General features: G+C 35.7%; 1 protein-coding gene across 1 annotated transcript in view; it reads left to right on the top strand.

Annotated features, from left to right (window-relative positions):
* EYS (eyes shut homolog) overlaps nucleotides 1-20,335 on the top strand; it is a 2,088,383-nt gene that overhangs the window by 1,720,509 nt on the left and 347,539 nt on the right. Inside the window, exon 33 of the mRNA XM_063618766.1 lies at nucleotides 7,134-7,280. Coding sequence (XP_063474836.1) covers nucleotides 7,134-7,280 — 147 coding nt within the window. The remainder of the gene's footprint in view (nucleotides 1-7,133; nucleotides 7,281-20,335) is intronic.

Raw genomic sequence — 20,335 nt, forward strand, 5'->3', positions numbered from 1 at the left:
CACTTTTACACTGTTGGTGGGACTGTAAACTAGTTCAATCATTGTGGATGTCAGTGTGGCGATTCCTCAGGGATCTAGAACTAGAATTACCATTTGACGCAGCCATCCCATTACTGGGTATATACCCAAAGGATTATAAATCATGCTGCTATAAAAACACATGCACACGTATGTTTAATGCAGTGCTATTCACAATAGCAAAGACTTGGAACCAACCCAAATGTCCAACAACGATAGACTGGATTAAGAAAATGTGGCACATATACACCATGGAATACTATGCAGCAATAAAAAAGGATGAGTTCATGTCCTTTGCAGTGACATGGATGAAGCTGGAAACCATCATTCTCAGTAAACTATCACAAGGACAAAAAAAACAAACACCTCATGTTCTCACTCATAGGTGGGAATTGAAGAATGAGATCTCATGGACACAGGAAGGGGAACATCACACTCTGGGGACTGTTGTGGGGTGGGGAGAGGGGGGATGGACAGCATTAGGAGATATACCTAATGCTAAATGATGTGTTAATGGGTGCAGCAAACCAACATGGCACATGGATACATATGTAACAAACCTGCACATTGTGCACATGTACCCTAAAACCTAAAGTATAATAATAAAATAAAAAAAAAAGAAAATGTGGCACATATACACCATGGAATACTATGCAGCCATAAAAAGATGAGTTCATGTCTTTTGTAGGGAAATGGATGAAACTGGAAACCATCATTCTCAGTAAACTATCGCAAAGACAAAAAAACCAAACACCGCATGTTCTCACTCATAGGTAGGAATTGAACAATGAGAACACATGGACACAGGAAGGGGAACGTCACACTCCAGGGACTGTTGTGGGATGGGGGGAGGGGGAAGGGATAGCATTAGGAGATATACCTAATGCTAAATGACGAGTTAATGGGTGCAGCACACCAACATGGCACATGGATACATATGTAACAAACCTGCACATTGTGCACATGTACCCTGAAACTTAAAGTATAATAATAATTTAAAAAAGAAAAAAATAATAATATGGTTAGAAAGCAATTCAATAGCAAATGTTTATTGCTTATAATTGTTGTTTCCTGTCATAATTTTCATAAAACATGTCAGCACTGAAAAAAGGTTCAAAGAGTGTGTGAGCCAGAAAGTAGGCAGCTGAACCTGAATTACATAATAGATGTGCTCCTGCAAAGCAACATCGAAGTAATTTTTTAGCAAATTGAATTATATTTTCATTGTACTTTATGAGTTCATTGCTTCTCAGACTAAGCAAAACCTAATTATAAAACCAAATAATTTAATTCATACATAAACCCATATAGAAAGACTATCCTTTCTCAAACATTTTCTCATGGACTTAGTAGTGTGAAAAGCCCTAACAACAAGAAAAATGCAGGAATCTCATCATTACCTTTTCTCATCCCATTTTATTTATAAAATATTTTTCTGGTTTTTGTTTTCAAACTACCACTTATGATCATTTTAGTTGTATTTGTATTTATCAAAGAATGTAGCATTTGCCTAACATGTGCAAAATTGGACATGCCATAGGGGGATCAAAGGTGAATCAAACACAGATCTTTTCTTCAGAAAATGTATACTGTAGGAGGATGGATGAGATAGGCTTATGGACTTTCCTTTTTATCTAGTCTTCCATCTCACATTAGTTTCAATGCTCCTGGTGACAACAAATGTCAGGAAAAATGGTCAAGGGAACATGATGGCACATTTGCCCAGGACCTCCCCAAAACATCTTCAACTCCTAACTTGGGGTTTCCTTCTGTGAAGCTAAAATCTAAGCTCCATTAGGGTAATCTTTATATATTTGCTCAACACTGTATTCCTTGACGAGTACTTGGGATGTAGTAGTCACTTGATAGATGTTTGTTGAATGCGTTGAATGCATTAGTGACTCCCAGTAAGACGGGCAAAAATAACAAGAAGAAACAGTGTCTAAAACCATATCTACGGTAGAATCAACAGATACGCAACATCCAAATAGTTTCCAAGTTATATGCTAAGGATCCTATTTATTTACAAGCCAAGTCCATCTCTTTGTAAACTTAACCATTTTCCTCTACTAATGGCATCCAAATTCATATCCAAACTTCTCCTAGTGTCTAGCTAGTTACATTGCGTCTTAACTTCATTGGTATATGGCTTTTCTTCTATCATTAAACATTGATGCATGTGCATTTCAGCATCTGCAAACCTTCTGCTCCATCAGTGACATTCCAACTATGTTATAATAATTTCTGGTCACAAGAAAGGAAACTCACCTCCTTAACTCACATTTTCCCCAGCGTCTTCTTAGAATTCACATGCTTAGGACATTCTATTTCTACTAATAAAAGTCACTTCACTGCCTTCAACCAAATTATTAAGTTTACTATATTATCAATTCTATATTTATGCCAACAATTGTAACATAGGATAAAAAACAATACATAGACTAAAAAAGTTGTGGATACAATGCTTTGAGGGGTTCAAATTTGGGAGAATATTCAAGTAGGCCTTGAATTAAGGGAGAAATTTTATACCTAGGATTTGAGGAAGAATGTTCCACAAAGATAGAACAATATGAACACAAGTAGAGCAACAAAAGAAAGTTGGTTCAACCTTACCAGGAGATATGTATGTGTAGAAGCAATAAAAAGTAAGACCATGGAGGGCCTGGCTTACTTGATAATTATACTGTAGCCACTGAAGTTTTTGACCAAAGGTCTCAGGTAATTATGACTGAATAAAATTGACATGGCAGCAATGACAACTAATAGACACTGTAGGAAGGAAAGCGAGTTGGAAAGAAACCGCTGCAACAGTTCAGTTGAAACAATGAGAACTTAAAAAAGGGTTGCGGTAGCACAAGGAAACATAAAAGATTTGATTTAAGCAAGTGTCAGGATCTAGCAACTAGGTTTGGGAAGAGACGAGTAGATAATGATGCTGAGTTTCTAAGCTTGGAACACTAAGTACTATGAGTTAGAAACTGAAGGAGCAGCAGATGTAGAAAAGTCAGAAATGATTAGAAGACTCAAGACAGAGGACAGAGCCTTGGAAACTACGTGTGTTATAAAGTGGTTGAAGAAACAGCCTGCAAAAGGTAGGTAAGAACACAGCCAAAATATACAACAGTGTCATGAAAGACAAGGAAAAGAGAAAGTTTTAATAAAAATGAGGGCTTAGTATTATGGAGATTTCTAGGCATCAGTGCTCATAAGCACTGATGAAGGACTTGCTAACAAGGCCTTAGTAAACTTTGAAAAAAACAGATTCAGTAAAATGCAGAACCAGGTAGGTAAATTTCTAAGAGTAAAAGATTGTGTGTAGAAGGCCAAGAAACGGTAACTTTTGTGATACCATATAACTTAAGTGAAGCAGTTTAGTAATAGATAAGTTGTATTGTTTATATCTGATTCTCACAACTAACCTTCACAAGTTATAGGCATAAACAGGATATTAAAAATAAACTTTCTTTTGCACAACAGGATATAACACTGTAAACAAATGAGGTCCCATACCTGAAAGCAAGATTTAACTAGAAAGTATTCTTGATTTAAAAAGGGTTCATATTTGTACAAGAGGATTTTAAGAGATAATTTTGAGAAAATGTTTTTGAAAGCGGCTATCTTGCGGACTTCACTCCCCACCCTCTTCCACCCACCGTATCTGACAATGTGTTTGGGGATAGCTACAGCTGGATCACTTGGGAAGTAGCACCACGGACTGTCATACATTCATAGCTGAGCTATAGCAGCACTGTCTGTGTGTGTGTGTGTGTGTATGTGTGTGTCTGGAAGGAGAAGGATGGGGAGAGAGAAAGACAGAGAGCTGGGCAGGGTGGCTCATGCCTATAATCCCAGCACTTTGGGAGGCCTAGGCAGGTGGATCACTTGGGGTCAGGAGTTCAAAACCAGCCTGGCCAACATAGTGAAAACCCATCACTACTAAAAATACAAAAATTAGCCAGACATGGTGGCATGCGCCTGTAATCCCAGCTACTCGGGAGGCGGGGATCGCAGTGAGCAGAGACTGCACCAGCGTTCCAGCTTGTGCAAAAGAGCAAGACTGTCTCAAAAAAACAACAGAAGAAAAACAGAGACACAGAGTTTGGTTGGAAATTAACTATACCCTACAGTAGGGCAGGAGATGACAGGGAATTTAAGAGTCTTTACCACGGACTAGATATGTACCCCTCAGGAAAAGCAGCTGGCCTGAAGTCATTTTCTGTTCTTCCCAAATGCTGTTTGTTAAGTGACTAAGATGGCCTTAACACTCTTCTTAGCTTAACTAAAAGTTAGAAAGGTTTCTTCCTGACTCTAGGTCTCTGGTCTCCCTTTTCTTTGAGCATTTACTTGAAAAAACTTTCCGTATTACATTATTTCTCTGTTGCCTTTGAAACATAAATCTTTTAAAGATCTTGTCAGTTTTACCAGCCAGGAATCAATCTTAAGGTTCTTGGAACCACTGCTCCCCTGAAATGTAATCATAAAAGAAGATAGCAGCCCATCTGTCTACCTCTAGGGGAGGGTATAAGACTGACTTCAATGGGTGCCTTGATTCCCAGTTGTAAAACTATGTCCTAATACAAAGATAAGAGAAAGTTTACTTATCCTTTGAGTAAAGCCAATTAGCAAACACAGACGGCCTGTGTTCTGTCTCATTCCAGCTCTTAAAAACTCTCCCACCCTTTATTACAAAGGAGTTGAGCTCAGACTGAGTTCTGGCCTCTCCCTTACTGCAATAGCTTTGGGAAAAGTCATCCTTGCCTACTTAACTTAATCTGTGCAATGTTTGCACTGACACAGGCAAGTCATTGTCAACAACAAGAGTTTGAAAAATCAGAGCAAGACCAAGATAGAAGTGACCAGCCAACGAAGGGAGGGTATGGCTGCAAATCCTAGGCGTGGCAGTTGACAAAGGGTTTCCAAAGATTGAATAAAAGCTCGTAAGTCATATTGTTGCCAGATCTAGCAACTAAAAATACAGGATTCTTAAATTTAAATTTCAAATAAACAGCACTATTTTTAGTATATTTCATGTGATGTTTGAGACATACTTATACTAAAAACTTATTTAGGCTGGGCACAGTGGCTCACGCCTGTAATCCCGACACTTTGGGAGGCTGAGGCTGGTGGATCACCTGAGGTCAGAAGTTTGAGAGCAGCCTGGCCAACATGGTGAAACCCTGTCTCTACTAAAAATACAAAAGTTAGCCAGGTGTGGTGGCATATGACTGTAATCCCAGCTACTCGGGAGGCTGAGGCAGGAGAATCGCTTGAAGCTGGGAGGTGGAGGTTGCAGTGAGCCAAGATTGCACCATTGCACTCCAGCCTGGGCAACGAAGCAAGACTGTCTCAAAAAACAAACAAACAACAAAAAAATACTTATTTGTTATTTATCTGAAATTTGCATTTAACTGAGCATCCTGTATTTTATCTGGCATCCCTACCATGAAAGAAATAACCAGTTTTAAACATGTTCCATTCCTAAAGAACAAGATGCCTGGTTACAACAGTACAATTGCCATTTCTAACAGCTCTTCTTTGCTGTGTAGTCTTTCCTTTCCACCCCAGCTTGCTTTCTCCCCATTCAAAGCTGGAAGGGTAAGAAACAGCAGCTAACCTTAGGAGAGGTGATAAAAAGAGAAAAGAACAGAAACCAGGTTACTTCTGCCCCTCAAGGAAGACAGCAGGTGTCAGGCCACCCTACAGAGATAGGCTGGTGAAGGAGGATAGGAGAAATCATATCTGTGATGGAAGATTAAAATGTTACTAAATTTCTTAGACTGTATATTAGTTTCTCACTCACTATATAACTTAGAGAGATGGTAAAAATAATCGGAAATACTAAATTTCCATCCAGTGGAAGAGAAAATTCCCCTCATTGTGAGAAAGACAGAAAAGAAAGTTGGCTGGGCACGGTGGCTCACGTCTGTAATTCCAGCACTTTGGGAGGCCGAGGTGGGCAGATTGCTTGAGCTCAGGAGTTTGAGACAATCCTGGGCAACATGGTGAAACCCCGTCTCTACTAAAGATACAAAAGTTAGCCAGGTGTGTTGACACACACTTGTAGTCCCAATTACTTCAGAGGCTGAGGCAGATGGATCACCTGAGCCTGAGAATTTGAGGCTAAAGTGAGCCGAGATTGCTCCATTGCACTTCAGTTGGGCTGATAAAATGAGACACTATCTCAAAAAAAAAAAAAAAAAAAAGAAGTTGCATTTTCTTTTTTTTATTACCAAATGTTAAAGAAGTTGCATTTTCAACATACGATGTGTTACACTTGTTCTATGTACCAATTATATTTTAATAGATATGAATATAGATCTATAACAATGAAATGTTTCAAATTTTATGTGCACCAAGATTTTGTGAGATTATTTAAGATACAAATAGTTCTATAAGTCTAAAACTAATAACCTTGCATATTATAGTAATACTACTTATAAAATACCTAAGTATTATTGAAAAGCACTAAATATTAATGAACATTAATAAAACTCCTCTGTGTGACAGTTCTCTAACCTTTGTGTGTCACAGAATTTTTTTCACTTTATTGACATATAATTACATCAAATAAAATTTATCAATTTTAAGTGTATAACTTGATGTTTGTAACCCAAAGGATAAATGCTTAAGGTGATGGATACTCCACTAACCCTGATGTGATTATGATACATTGTATTCCTGTATCAAAATATCTCATGAAACCCATAAATATATATATACCTACAATGTAAACACAAAAATTAAAAATTAACAAAAAATACAACCTTCGTATCACAAAATATTGCAGAAGAATCTGGTGAAACACTGATTTCACAATGCAAGTACGCAGATTTTTTTCAGACAATTTTAGGATGTTTGTTATGTCTTAAAACCCATCCATGAACATCGAATTATAACTCTTATTCAGTCTTTTCCTCTGTACTGGTAGTTAATTATTTGAGGCAATAAATATAAATTTATTACACTTTATATCTAAAGTTCTTAAAATTGGACCTAATATTTTAAATATTAGTGTTACATTTTTAAATGAATGCTAACTATAAATGCTAAGTTTTTATCTACTTGAGTAGCAATATAAAGCTATCAGAACATATTAATATGATTTTCTTTTTTAGATGCAGATTTATTTTTTCCATCTTTCAATGGGAATGCCTATTTAGAACTGCCATTTTTGAAGTTTATCCTGGAGAAGGAACATAACAGAACTGTTACCATCTACTTGACTATAAAAACAAACAGTTTAAATGGAACTATTCTTTACAGTGAGTATTAAATGTTTGACTTCTTGTATGTCATGTTTCTTTCTCAAACGTTAATCTATTGAATCAATGATTTATTCATTTAAATATTGTGAGAGAACTTTTCCAGACCAGTGCATGAAGCATTACCAAAGAGAAATTTTAGTTCTTTGTAGTTTCTCTAGAAGTTCCTTTAATTTATGAGTCATTCAATGGAACGTGACTTACAAACAGGATCTGAGCTGACAAGACAGAATTTAGCAAGCATATGAATTTGACAGCATATGTCTATAGCAGTAAAACATAAATGCTGCAAATATTTCAGAGCATACTTTTATGATATAAATCACTAAATATGAATTACATTCAATACTTGATAACTTTGGAAAAGGCATTCCAAAGCTGGGGTTCATTTGACAATCAAGTAAATTCCTACTACTCTTTTAGCAACATCTATTATCTTGATATAAGCTGTTTTTATTAAGTAGTATTAACAGTATTTGCTTAAGGAAATGTCTTTACATCCAGAGTTCTCTGCATTATTATGCAATTTGCTCATAAAGGTCTCTATAAGCAGAATTTATGGGCTTCTTTCTTCTCTTAATGAACATCACTAAGGTGTATTACCAGCAGTATTCAAAATTTGACAATTGTTTTCTCTTTTGAAATAAATGCACAATCATGTTAACAATTCCTCATATTGGAGGTGTAATGTCTTTAGTACTTTAACAGATTATCCCTTGGACAGTATGGTCATTTTCTGCCATCCCCATAAAGTTATCAATGACTTTCTTCAGAGAATTGGAAAAAACTAAAGTTCATATGGAACCAAAAAAGAGCCCACATTGCCAAGTCAATCCTAAGCCAAAAGAACAAAGCTGGAGGCATCACGCTACCTGACTTCAAACTATACTACAAGTCTACAGTAACCAAAACAGCATGGTGCTGGCAGCAAAACAGAGATATAGACAAATGGAACAGAACAGAGCCCTCAGAAATAATGCCGCATATCTACAACTATCTGATCTTTGACAAACCTGACAAAAACAAGAAATGGGGAAAGGATTCCCTATTTAATAAATGGTGCTGGGAGAACTGGCTAGCCATATGTAGAAAGCTGAAACTGGATCCCTTCCTTACACCTTATACAAAAATTAATTCAAGATGGATTAAAGACTGAAATGTTAGACCTAAAACCATAAAAACCATAGAAGAAAACCTAGGCAATACCATTCAGGACATAGGCATGGGCAAGGACTTCATGTCTAAAACACCAAAAGCAATGGCAACAAAAGCCAAAATTGACAAATGGGATCTAATTAAACTAAAGAGCTTCTGCACAGCAAAAGAAACTACCATCAGAGTGACAGGCAACCTACAGAATGGGAGAAAATTTTTGCAATCTACTCATCTGACAAAGGGCTAATATCCAGAATCTACAAAGAACTCAAATTTAGAAGAAAAAAAAACCCCATCAACAAGTGGGCAAAGGATATGAACAGACACTTCTCAAAAGACATTTATGCAGCCAACAGACACATGAAAAAATGCTCATCATCACTAGCCATCAGAGAAATGCAAATCAAAACCACAATGAGATACCATCTCACACCAGTTAGAATGGTGATTATTAAAAAGTCAGGAAACAACAGGTGCTGGAGAGGATGTGGAGAACTTTTACACTGTTGGTGGGACCGTAAACTGGTTCAAACATTGTGGAAGACAGTGTGGCGATTCCTCAGGGATCTAGAACTAGAAATACCATTTGACCCAGCCATCCCATTACTGGGTATATACCCAAAGGACTATAAATCATGCTGCTATAAAGACACATGCACACGTATGTTTATTGCGGCACTATTCACAATAGCAAAGACTTGGAACCAAGCCAAATGTCCAACAATGATAGACTGGATTAAGAAAATGTGGCACATATACACCATGGAATACTATGCAGCCATAAAAAATGATGAGTTCATGTCCTTTGTAGGGACATGAAAGAAGCTGGAAACCATCATTCTCAGTAAACTATCACAAGGACAAAAAACCATACATCGCATATTCTCACTGATAGGTGGGAATTGAACAATGAGAACACATGGGCACAGGAAGGGGAACATCACACTCCAGGGACTGTTGTGGGGAGGGGGGAGGGATAGCATTAGGAAATATACCTAATTTAAATGACGAGTTAATGGGTGCAGCACACCAACATGGCACATGTATACATATGTAACAAACCTGCATGTTGTGCACATGTACCCTAGAACTTAAAGTATAATAAAATAATAAAAAAATTAAAAAAAAACAGATTATCCCCTTTGGGGCAATTTATTATTTCCCAAACGATTTGCTCCTCTACTTTGAAACAGTTTGCTAAATTGATTCATCATTCTACACTTTCTATACAAAATATAAAAGATTTTATTATTTGACTATGAGTAAAATGCCTAAAAGAAGCATTTAGGAAAGCCGGGTGAAGTTAGTAGTTTTTAACATTACATTAAAACTAAGAATTTATGTTATATTTTAGAAAGAAACCAACTTGCCAGGCTAGGCCAGTATCATTTACTCCCCACGAGCAGAGGCACCCATGTTTAAATGATAGCTTTAGAGTGTCTGACTGATTTATGTTAAGAGAGAGAAGAAAATACAAAAGAAAAACTTGTTTTTTTTTTTTTTTTTTTGGAGACGGAGTCTCGCTCTGTCGCCCAGGCTGGAGTGCAGTGGCGCAGTCTCGGCTCACTGCAAGCTCCGCCTCCCGGGCTCACGCCATTCTCCTGTCTCAGCCTCTCCGAGTAGCTGGGACTACAGGCGCCCGCCACCACGCCCGGCTAATTTTTTTGTATTTTTAGTAGAGACGGGGTTTCACCGTGGTCTCGATCTCCTGACCTTGTGATCCGCCCGCCTCGGCCTCCCAAAGTGCTGGGATTACAAGCGTGAGCCACCGCGCCCGGCCCGAAAAACTTGTTTTTTATACAAAATCCAAGTGCTGGTAGATGACCATGAAATTTGGAAGTAATAGTGCATTGCAGAGTAAACAAAACAAAAACAGAACAAAAGACACAAACATAATAATTGAAAGACACAAAGAAAAGTGATTTTCTGGCTTTGCAATTTTTTAAGTTATATAGAATTGGAAGGCGTTTTCTTGGGGAAAATTTATTTCTACCAACTAAAAACAGCTCATAGTTAAAGCAGCACCCAACCACTGGGAATTCTCCTGCTCTGGGTTCATGCTCCTGGCTCATGTCCATACCGACACTTGGATGTGTTATCTTTGAATACCAGAGAAATACATGCCAAGCATATATACACTCCATTCAAGTTCGTACTTTAATTTAAATCCAATAAAAGTCAAGCTGATGATAGTGCCATAGGATCATTTCTGCCTTCCTTATTCAATGACCTACAGAAACCATCAAACTAGAAATTATCAGTAAGAAAATAATGCCTCTGTAATGATCATCCATTTCGGCCCTTGTCTTATATAATTGTTGTTGTTATAGTACCAGACACATCAAAGCTGTTTACTCGAGAGAGTTTCAGAGCCCATGAAGGGAGAAAATATTTTTGTTTGTAAAGCATTCTTTCTGTTCGTTTTTAAGGTGGTAATTTAATCCTACACTGTTGGGAATACCTCAGCAGAATGTTTCCTGGGTTGCTACTTTCTATCCTCTTAGAATCTGTCAGCCTCATAAAAGCCTCACAACAGACGAGCACAAAGATTTTTGTAATTCAGTTAGATACCGGTAATTTAAAAGGTGTGTCCCTTAACTTAGGGGATAATTGCATTTGCTTTGAAATCAGTATATTATGTGTAGGAGCAGTTAAAGTAGTGAGAAAATTAAAACAGATGTTTCACTTCAAATTTTAGGTGTTGATTTTGTTTGAGTTGCTTTGTTTTTAATTTTGCCATTTTTGCATTCCTAAAGATTTCAGTTCAACTCAATTCCATTTCACAAACATTTTTTGAACATTTGTATTTTATATGAAATCAAATATTTAAGAGACAAGGATAGAGAACTATCAGGCTGATAAACCACTGTCAGCTTTGAATTATATTCCTGGTTCAAAACTGCACATTTATTTTGTCTCAGTTTGCCTCACCAACTAATTGATGTTGAAAAGGAACAAAAGGAAGATAAAACTTGAATCCTTACGGGGTTACAGTAAAAATCCTTAGAAAGGATAGCTTAAAAAAAAACGCTCTGTGGGAGAGAGACAGCTCCGAGAGCAGCAGTCAAGATGAAAAGAAAGCTTTTTGAATGTGCCACTGAACCAATTCAGAATTCTGGAACCCAGTCAAAGGAGCTACTAATAGGTCACGAGAGAAGGGATGAGACCACACAAAATTCTTTAGATGCACTTTCAGAAAATGAGCTCTATTACACAAGCAGTATCAATCAGGAGGTTTTGTCATGGGATATATTACCATGCAGTTGGATCCATTCTGTACTGTTTCTTTGAAAAGAAATAAGCATGTCATGTGGAAGTATGTGATCTTTGAGAATTATGAGCAGACATCTGACCAAGTCCCAGGAGGCAAATTACATGAGCAACTCCAGTGGGAGGAGAGGATTCAGAAGCTCTCTTTATATTACTTAATGTTTGTATTTAAAATAGGAAGCAAAAGAAGGACCAATCTTAGATAAGAGTAATTGACACGCTAGTGGAATTATTGGGGCCTCTTCATTTGCATTTATGGAAGACTAAAAGATTTCTGATACTCCTGGAGAAAACAAATTAAATCTAAAGAGTCATAACACCTGCCTTTCTCTATAAAATGATTTCCAGCAGAATATACAATGTCTTCATGAGACACTTACTGTATTTCATTCCAATGATGTGGCAAGGCCAATGAAATCCCACAGAATTCCCTGGCATCATATTAGATAGTATCTTTTTTCTTCTAAGGAAAAAGATTGCTCAGTTGTTTTCATCAATTTTATTGTGTGTACCATAAAATTCTTTGAATATCTTTATTCCTCCTTAATGAGTCCCAATAGAGCTAGCTGCAGACAGATATAGGAAGGAGTAGGCTGCAAACATGGATGGCTGAATTAATGCATTTTCACTCATGAGAAACTTCTATTCATTGTATTTCATCTTTTTTATGACAGCAAAGACAAACTCAACAAATTCTGAGTGCCTAAAATGTGCATAGCTTTCTTTGGGCAATGTGAGGGATACAAAGTTGAATAAGTGATGGTCTATACATCCCTAGTTTCTCACCTTTTAGTAGATAGCTACATAATTCTTTGGGAAACCTGGTTGTGACATGTCTTAAATTAGAAGTATAAATTAAGAACTGGCACAGAGATTCATTTTACCAGGAGTCGGTGCTTACATCTCCTCACTAAATAGCAAACACCTCTGTGTTAGCCTGTTTTTACACTACTAATAAAGACATACCCAAGACTGGGTAAATTATAAAGAAGAGGTTTAATGGACTCACAGTTCCACTTGGCTGGGGAGGCCTCACAATCATGGCAGAAGGCAAAAGACACATCTTATATGACAGCAGGCAGGAGAGAATGAGAGCCAAGCGAAAGGGGAAACTCCTTATAAAACCATCGTATCTCATGAAACGTATACCCTACCACCAGAACAGTATGCGGGAAAATGCCCCCCATGATTCAGTTATCTCCCACCGGGTCCCTCCCACAACACGTGGGAATTATGGGAGCTACAATTCAAGATGAAATTTGGGTAGGGACAGAGCCAAAACCATGTTAACCTCTTAATCTTAAACTGTGTTTTGTAGTTCCCTATTCTCCCCACCCTCCTCAGAACCTCCTCTAGTGCCTTGCATAGTGTAGGTACTTGGCTAGAATAGTTCTTAAGTTTTGTTTGTGAGTTATTCAACCTTGATAGTTGTGATAAAAAATAAGTAGGTATTGAATCTTTAGGAAATTATCCCATTGAACATTGTTATAATTTCTTATAAATAGAAACAAACACACAAATTTCAATGGTTTAGTCAAAATGTAGCTTGAAACAAAGATAATGTTTTCACGCATTTACTTAAAAAAATCAGGAATATAGCAGGAGTTGGCAAGTTTTTCTATAACCATCAGAAATAGATATTTGAAGTAGATATGTTTGCAAGCTGCACAGTTCAACTCTGCCATAGTAGCCTGAAAGCAGCCATGGACAATATATAGATGAATGAGTGCAGCCATGTTTCAATTAAGCTTTATTTACAAAATCAGACAGTGTCAGAATTTGGTCCATGGGCCATAGATTGCCAACCCTTGACCTAGAATTATGTGATTCATTAAACTTCACCTAAAATAGAACAATTATATTCTACTTATACAATTGAAATTTATGAAGAAATAAGTCAATGAGAGATATATTTAACCTGCTTAAAACAGTGCTTGGCAAATGGCAGGGCTGAAATAAGTGACTTATTCAGATAATGCTTTAACTCCTTTCCTCTTGTACCTTGTCTAGGGAATTAAGGTCTTGAGACGCAAGATTTTTGTCTAAGAGGTGTTACAAATGTTATATCCATTTAACAGCCATGTTCATCCTAGCAACAAATAGACTAAAAATTGTGGCATCAAAAACGGGAGAGTAAGAAAAGAGACAATTGGTGAAATTTGGAGTTTTCATTTTTATTCATTTCACCCAAGTGAAGAAGACCCATTTCCTCTAAGAGCTGTGTATTACTAGTGTTTTTTACTGGTTAAGCACAATTAGCGGACTTGAAAAAATTAAAAGACTGTCTATAAATTTCAGAAATTGGCCTGAAGCCAATCTCCAATAGCGTGTAATAAACATGGATGTAAATCATTAATTATGTACCAGGCTGCTGCCATGATCCTTCAGTTCTCCCCAGAGCTTCTCTGTCTGCCATCTTCCCACTGACAAACTAGCTTATCCTGACACTGGTTATTATCAGCCCATGTCATCACTGTTGCTGTAAGCTGTCTTAAAATCATGAGCAACTGCTGCTGAGGTTGCTACTGGAATTACTGCTGTATACAAATCCAAACCTTTAGGGGGAGCCAGGAAAGGGGAATTCTAAAACTACAGAAGAAACATCTGTGTTCCAACAGAGATCTCAATGCAAGATAACCAGACAATCTTTATCATATATCATGAAGCAGCACCAGGCATAAAGAGATCATCTGACTGCTCCCACAGGTAGCCCTGATTGAAATGTCAGTAGATAACCAAGGATAGATTTGAACCCAAGTCAGTGTGAGCTACTGTACAATATAGGGTACGTCTATTCATCTTTCTATGTCTTAGTTTGACTACAAGTGATGCAGGTATGTTTATATTACCAAACTTCACAAGGTTTGAAATGTGTATCTATATAAGTGTTTTGAAAAACACAAAACAGCATAAAAATGTAAGGTATTTTTCTGTTAAGGTAGATGATAGAAATCCATGTAACTTTATGGAAATTTCCAGATTTAATAATCTAGGTACCTGATTTAATAGTTCTTTATCTGTATTGATAACTATTAATTCTATAAGGAATGACGTTAGATTTTATTTAATTCAAACCGATAACCAATGAACATCTTTTGAATATTTATAAATGATCTCAATTCAAATTGTTGATATTGGGAGCATTATTACAATAGCTCAATTAGAGAAGAATACCCATGTTTAATGGGAGTGGTACCATATAAACAATGAATATCTTCAATATTTCAATAAAGTGACAAAGTATCCACGTGTAGCAAATTCCAGGTCTACAATTCAAGTAACATCTAAGCAAACTAAAATTGTAAAATAGGTGACTAGAATATCATTGTTTCTCCATATGATATTTCTTTTTATAAGACTATATATACATATATATTTTCATATATCAGATTCAAACTTGTTAGGATTATCTCTCTAAAAGCGATGAGATTTAGATACTGAAATCTATGTTTTGAGAGGAATACTGTTATTATTCATTGTTCTAAGCAGCACTTTTATGCTTAACAAATCTTAAATTAGCAGACAATCATTTTATTAGGATAAATAAAATTTGAGAACTAGAGATTTTATAAAGTTTTGAAATGTAGTCTGGATAAAACATTCAGAAAAAAAATCAATAAATGATTCATTTTAAAACTTACTACAAAGCCTAAAAGCATAAAGAACTATTATCGCATTACTTCTGCACCAACTTAATATTTCAAGGAAAGGACAGGTTCATACTTCTCTAATGGATCATCAAGCATCTTTTCAGTGAAAGAACAGAATGACTTTCTTTCAACGGCTTAATGGTAAACTCTTCTAGAGCTTTCAAGTCCTGCCTGAAGATAGCACAGATTAGAACATTATGGGGAAAATGTTCTAGACACTGCCTTTAACATTTGCCATATATGTATTTGCAAACATACATATATATATATATGCACACACACATATATATATTTAGAAGGATTCACATTTGCTTGATGTCTAGATTCAATGAGCAATGTTGAACTAAATTTAATATGACATAAGGATTACTCAATCCGTAAGATTTAATGTAAAAATACATACATTTATCTAAGAATAGTCATTACTTAGAATTTTCTTCAGTAGTTCTATTTTGAAAATTCAAGTTTCTATTTTCCTAATTGCCGCTAATTTTTCCATTCTAAAATCAAGTAATTTTTACCATAATCGTGTTTGAAAATTGTCTTTAATACTGTTTGGAAAAACCAGAGTTCCTCCTGAATGTGTTTATTCATAGCTTTTCTCTACTTATAGAATCCTAGGGTTACATGATACAAAGTCAATTGATTTGAGAGTGAAAAAAGTCAATCAAATGATATGTCTTTTCTTCCCTAAGGTGATTAATTTGCTATAGAATCATGGAAACACATCAGTAGCGTCAGATCCTCCGCTTTGCCACCTACCATCATATGTTATTTGCAAAACACTTTGAACTTTGTAAAAATTATATAAAACTGCAAATTGTTGTTAATGGAATAAATCGATATGATAAATTAAAACCTGTTAATATATAGCAGACTGTAAAGAGAACTAAGCTTCATTGTTCATTTTTGTTCCCATTACCTTTATTAAAGCAGTCTTATTTTATACTGTACAATAAAGCAGCTGCAGTCCATAATGGGATGCTGGTATACTTGAATAAGACTGTTCATCTCTGTCATTGATGTTAGTGGCTGAGCTTCCTTTAAAAATAACTCATTCTCGCATAGTACTACATACATCTTGTTGAATGTGTATAGTCAATCTTTAAAATTCAGTTTTTGAAGTTTTGAAAAACAAACCTTGTGCATATGGCACAACAGCTTGACCTAAATGCTCAGCTGTTCTGTTCTACCCTATGCTATATATCCTATTTTTAAGTCTTATCTCAAAAATATGAGTCTGAAATGGTAACATAAAGCAGTTTATAAAAAATATTAAGAAATAGAAAGCTTCTGAGTAGAAACAATAGAATACAGCAGGATAACAGACTGTCCTTTAGTGCATTAACACCCTCCCCACTCACAAAATGATGGGAGTGGAGAACAAGTCAACAATTTAACAAAGAAGAACCACCTTATGCCATCTTATAATATGACCTTTTACAGATCCAAGGAGAAAAACACGCAAGTGCTGGTGCAGTTTTGTGTTTCTAAATATGCTCCATCTCCCAACCACCACGTCACCTCCACTCCAGAAAAAAAGTAGTCAAGAATACAAAAAAATTTTAATTATACTCTCGAATTCAGATAAAAGCAGCCTGATCAGCTGAATAGGAAGCCATGGGAAAAATAAGAAAAAATACTAAAGAGTAGAAGCCGAAAAAAAAAAAAAAAAACCTGCTAATGGATCTCAGAAGATGCAGAAAAGAAAAAGCTGTATTGCCCTATGCCATGCAGTGGGCTAATATGCTCATTGTACAGGTGAAGTCCTCACAAGTGATAAAAACCCAGATGGATTAAGTGGATCCTAAAATAGGACATTTAGAAGGATCTCAAATGAGTGATTTTCAACCATATGCCTTTTGTTATTCTAAATTATTAAATCTTTAATGCTGTTGTTTTATCTGTTTCCTTACTTCTGCAATATTGACTTAGCCTATTTTTATTATTATGTATTACTTTGTGTTGCTCTCATACTGAATTTATATTCTCAGCTTGAAGCACAGCACTAATGGGAAACGTACTTCTGTGCCTTGGATTTTTTATGTCCCCCCTGCTCTATCTGTTTCTTCATCCGTGTTTTGAATTCTTCTTTTCTTCCCCAACTTGGTCATCCTCAGTGTGGGCATCTTTGTCCAGTGCTAGAGTAAAATGTTCCCTAGTATCAGGGTCCCCATTTGCACCGTTTTTACGCATATCTTCCTCGGAGTTGGTTTTGGTTTTATTTGTTTTGTCATGATACAAATCATTCCTCCTTATATGTGTTGTAACGTCAAAAACTAGAATTAGCTGATTTTTCTTTGTTAAAGAATAATTTTTAAAAGGGTATATAAAATCAACACGTCAAAGATTTATTACTTATTATGTGGTAACTGGTGAGATATAACAAGTTCAAGAAACAATTCAAGGGGCACAAACATGTATAAAGAATAAGGAATTCTGAAGTAAATTTACAAGTAGATGAAAAATAGTCTCCCCATGGGGTAATAATCAATTTCATTTCATCAGAAAATTAATATGCATTAGTATAGTCAGGAATCATTTGAATTATTATTAGTTTTCTGCAACTTACAGTGTTGGGAAATAGTTCACAGACAGAGAAAGGTTCTCTGAACCTTTCTCTGAACCATTCTTTGAGATCTGTTGCTTTTAATCCACTCTCTAGAACCTGAGGTAGGGGAACAGATAACCCAGGTTTCTACATATTCTTGCAGAATTGTTAAAGAAATACTTATTAATGTTGAGCAATAAGTCTAGCTTCATTCTGGTTTCTGGTTTTTCCTTTTGAGTGGAGGTGAGCTCTAACACAGGGATACTCCGAGTGGATCCATAGACTCCTGAGGGACCCACAGGAGTTTTCAGTGTCCACAAGGTCAAAATCACCGTGTTGACATGTTCACTCATGGCGTAAAAGTCATAATGAATAAAATTATTAACACCTTAATATTAAGGCGGCAGCACCAAATCGTACCAGCAGTCATTGTATTCTTTTCCACTGTCCACTCAAAACAAAAATGGACACTTAAAAAAGTGTCCTTAGAGATGCAATAAAATTCAATAATCTTATTAAATCTCGAGTATACAAGTTTTAATATTCTGTGTGTAAAGTTGGAAGTACACATTAAGAAAGTTGGCTACATACTAAAGTATAATAGTTGCCTTGAGACAAGTTGCCAGTTTAACTAGACACTATGAAGACAAGTCAAAAAGTGACTAGCAGATAATGTATGGTTATTCAGACATGACTGTTTGGCAGCTATTTTCTGAAAAAGCAATAAAGTAAGCCTGTTACCTCAAGGAAAACAGCTAATAGTATTTTTCGACAATGATAAAACTCAAGCTAAGAAAAATTAGAATTTTGGAAAAATCTACATTCCCCATAACGAACTTGAGAGCTTTCTAATATTTTCTGATTATCTTAATGGTAATATTAATGAATTTGATATCTCATTATATAATAAATGTGTCATATCTGAAAACTCTGCATAACTCTGAACCAACATTTTTCAAATGATCAATTAGTGATGTTATAAAATTATGAATGAGTAAACATCCATTCAAAGTGCAAGAAAGACCAATGACATTTTAATGTAACAAGGACGTGAAGTTCATTAATACGCTTTTAGATTCCACACTGCAACTAAACTTTAAGGAACTGTCATTTGTCCAGTTTGTATGTATTTGAAAAAGTTATTAAAATGTTCCTCCTCTTCCCATTACATTTTGTGTGAGGCTGAACTTCCTATACTTCAGCCAAAGAAACAATTCACAACAGATTGAACACAGAAGTAGATATAATAATCCAGCTGTCTCCTATTAAGTTTCAAAATAAAGATATTTGTAAAAGTATAGAATAATTCTCTTGCTGTTTCTTATTTGAAAAAATATAATTACTTTTCACAAAATATGTTATTTAGGTTAACATGTAATGAGATTTTTAAATTAATAAACATTTGAAAATTTTCATGGTTTTAAATGGTAATTCAGTAAATCAAAAGATGTGAAACATGTAAACAAAAGCTCTTTAGAGTTTTCACTAGATTTTAAGTGTGTAAAGGGGTCCTTAGATCAAAGAGTTTGAGAACTACTCATTTCATATAATTTTCTTTTTTAAATACTTTATAGTATGATCCTGCTCTTATTTTAAGAAATTCTACCTATCTATCCATATATCAATCTTTGTATCTATAGATGTTCACTGAATATTAATGCTGGCCATTTGTGAAGGTTGTAATTTTGGAGAGATTTAAGACACTTTTATTGGTCCATTTTTCTATTGCTTGAGTATAAAAACAATGTCATTATCATAAAATACATATACTGATATATGTATATCACATGTATATATACTGATATGTATATACATACATATACTGATAAAAATAGAAGAAAAGCAGGGAATGGGAAAACTCAAAAATAGTAAAATATATATATTCCACAAATATCTGAAAATTCAATATTTACATCATAAGATTTACTTTGATGATTTTGGATCAATTAGAAATCAAAATGGAAAATGAAAAAATGATCCCTGCATTATTTTGTATTTCTGCTATACCAAGTTACCATTAAAACAATAGAAATTTATTCTCTTACAGTTCTGGAGGTCAGAAGTCTGAAATGAGTCTTATGGGGCTAAAGTCAAGCTGTCAGCAGGACTGGTTCCCTCTGGAAGCTCCAGAGAATCCATTCCTTGCCTCTTCCAGCTTCTGGTGGCTGTCGGCATTCTGTGGCTTGTGGCTGCATCACTCCAGTCTCTATTTCTGTAGTTACATGGCCTTCTCCTCATCTGCCATCAAGTCTCCCTCTTCCTCGATTTCACAGACACTTGTGTCTATGTTTAAGGCCCACCGATATAATATAGGATAATCTCTCCATTTCACGCTCCTTAATTCCATCACATCTGCAAAGTCTCTTTGGCAATATCAAATAACACTCACCGGTTCCACCAATTAGTACATGGGTGTCTCTGTCTTAATT

Source organism: Symphalangus syndactylus, chromosome 2, assembly GCF_028878055.3.
Source record: "Symphalangus syndactylus isolate Jambi chromosome 2, NHGRI_mSymSyn1-v2.1_pri, whole genome shotgun sequence".
Taxonomy (NCBI): Eukaryota; Metazoa; Chordata; class Mammalia; order Primates; family Hylobatidae; genus Symphalangus; species Symphalangus syndactylus.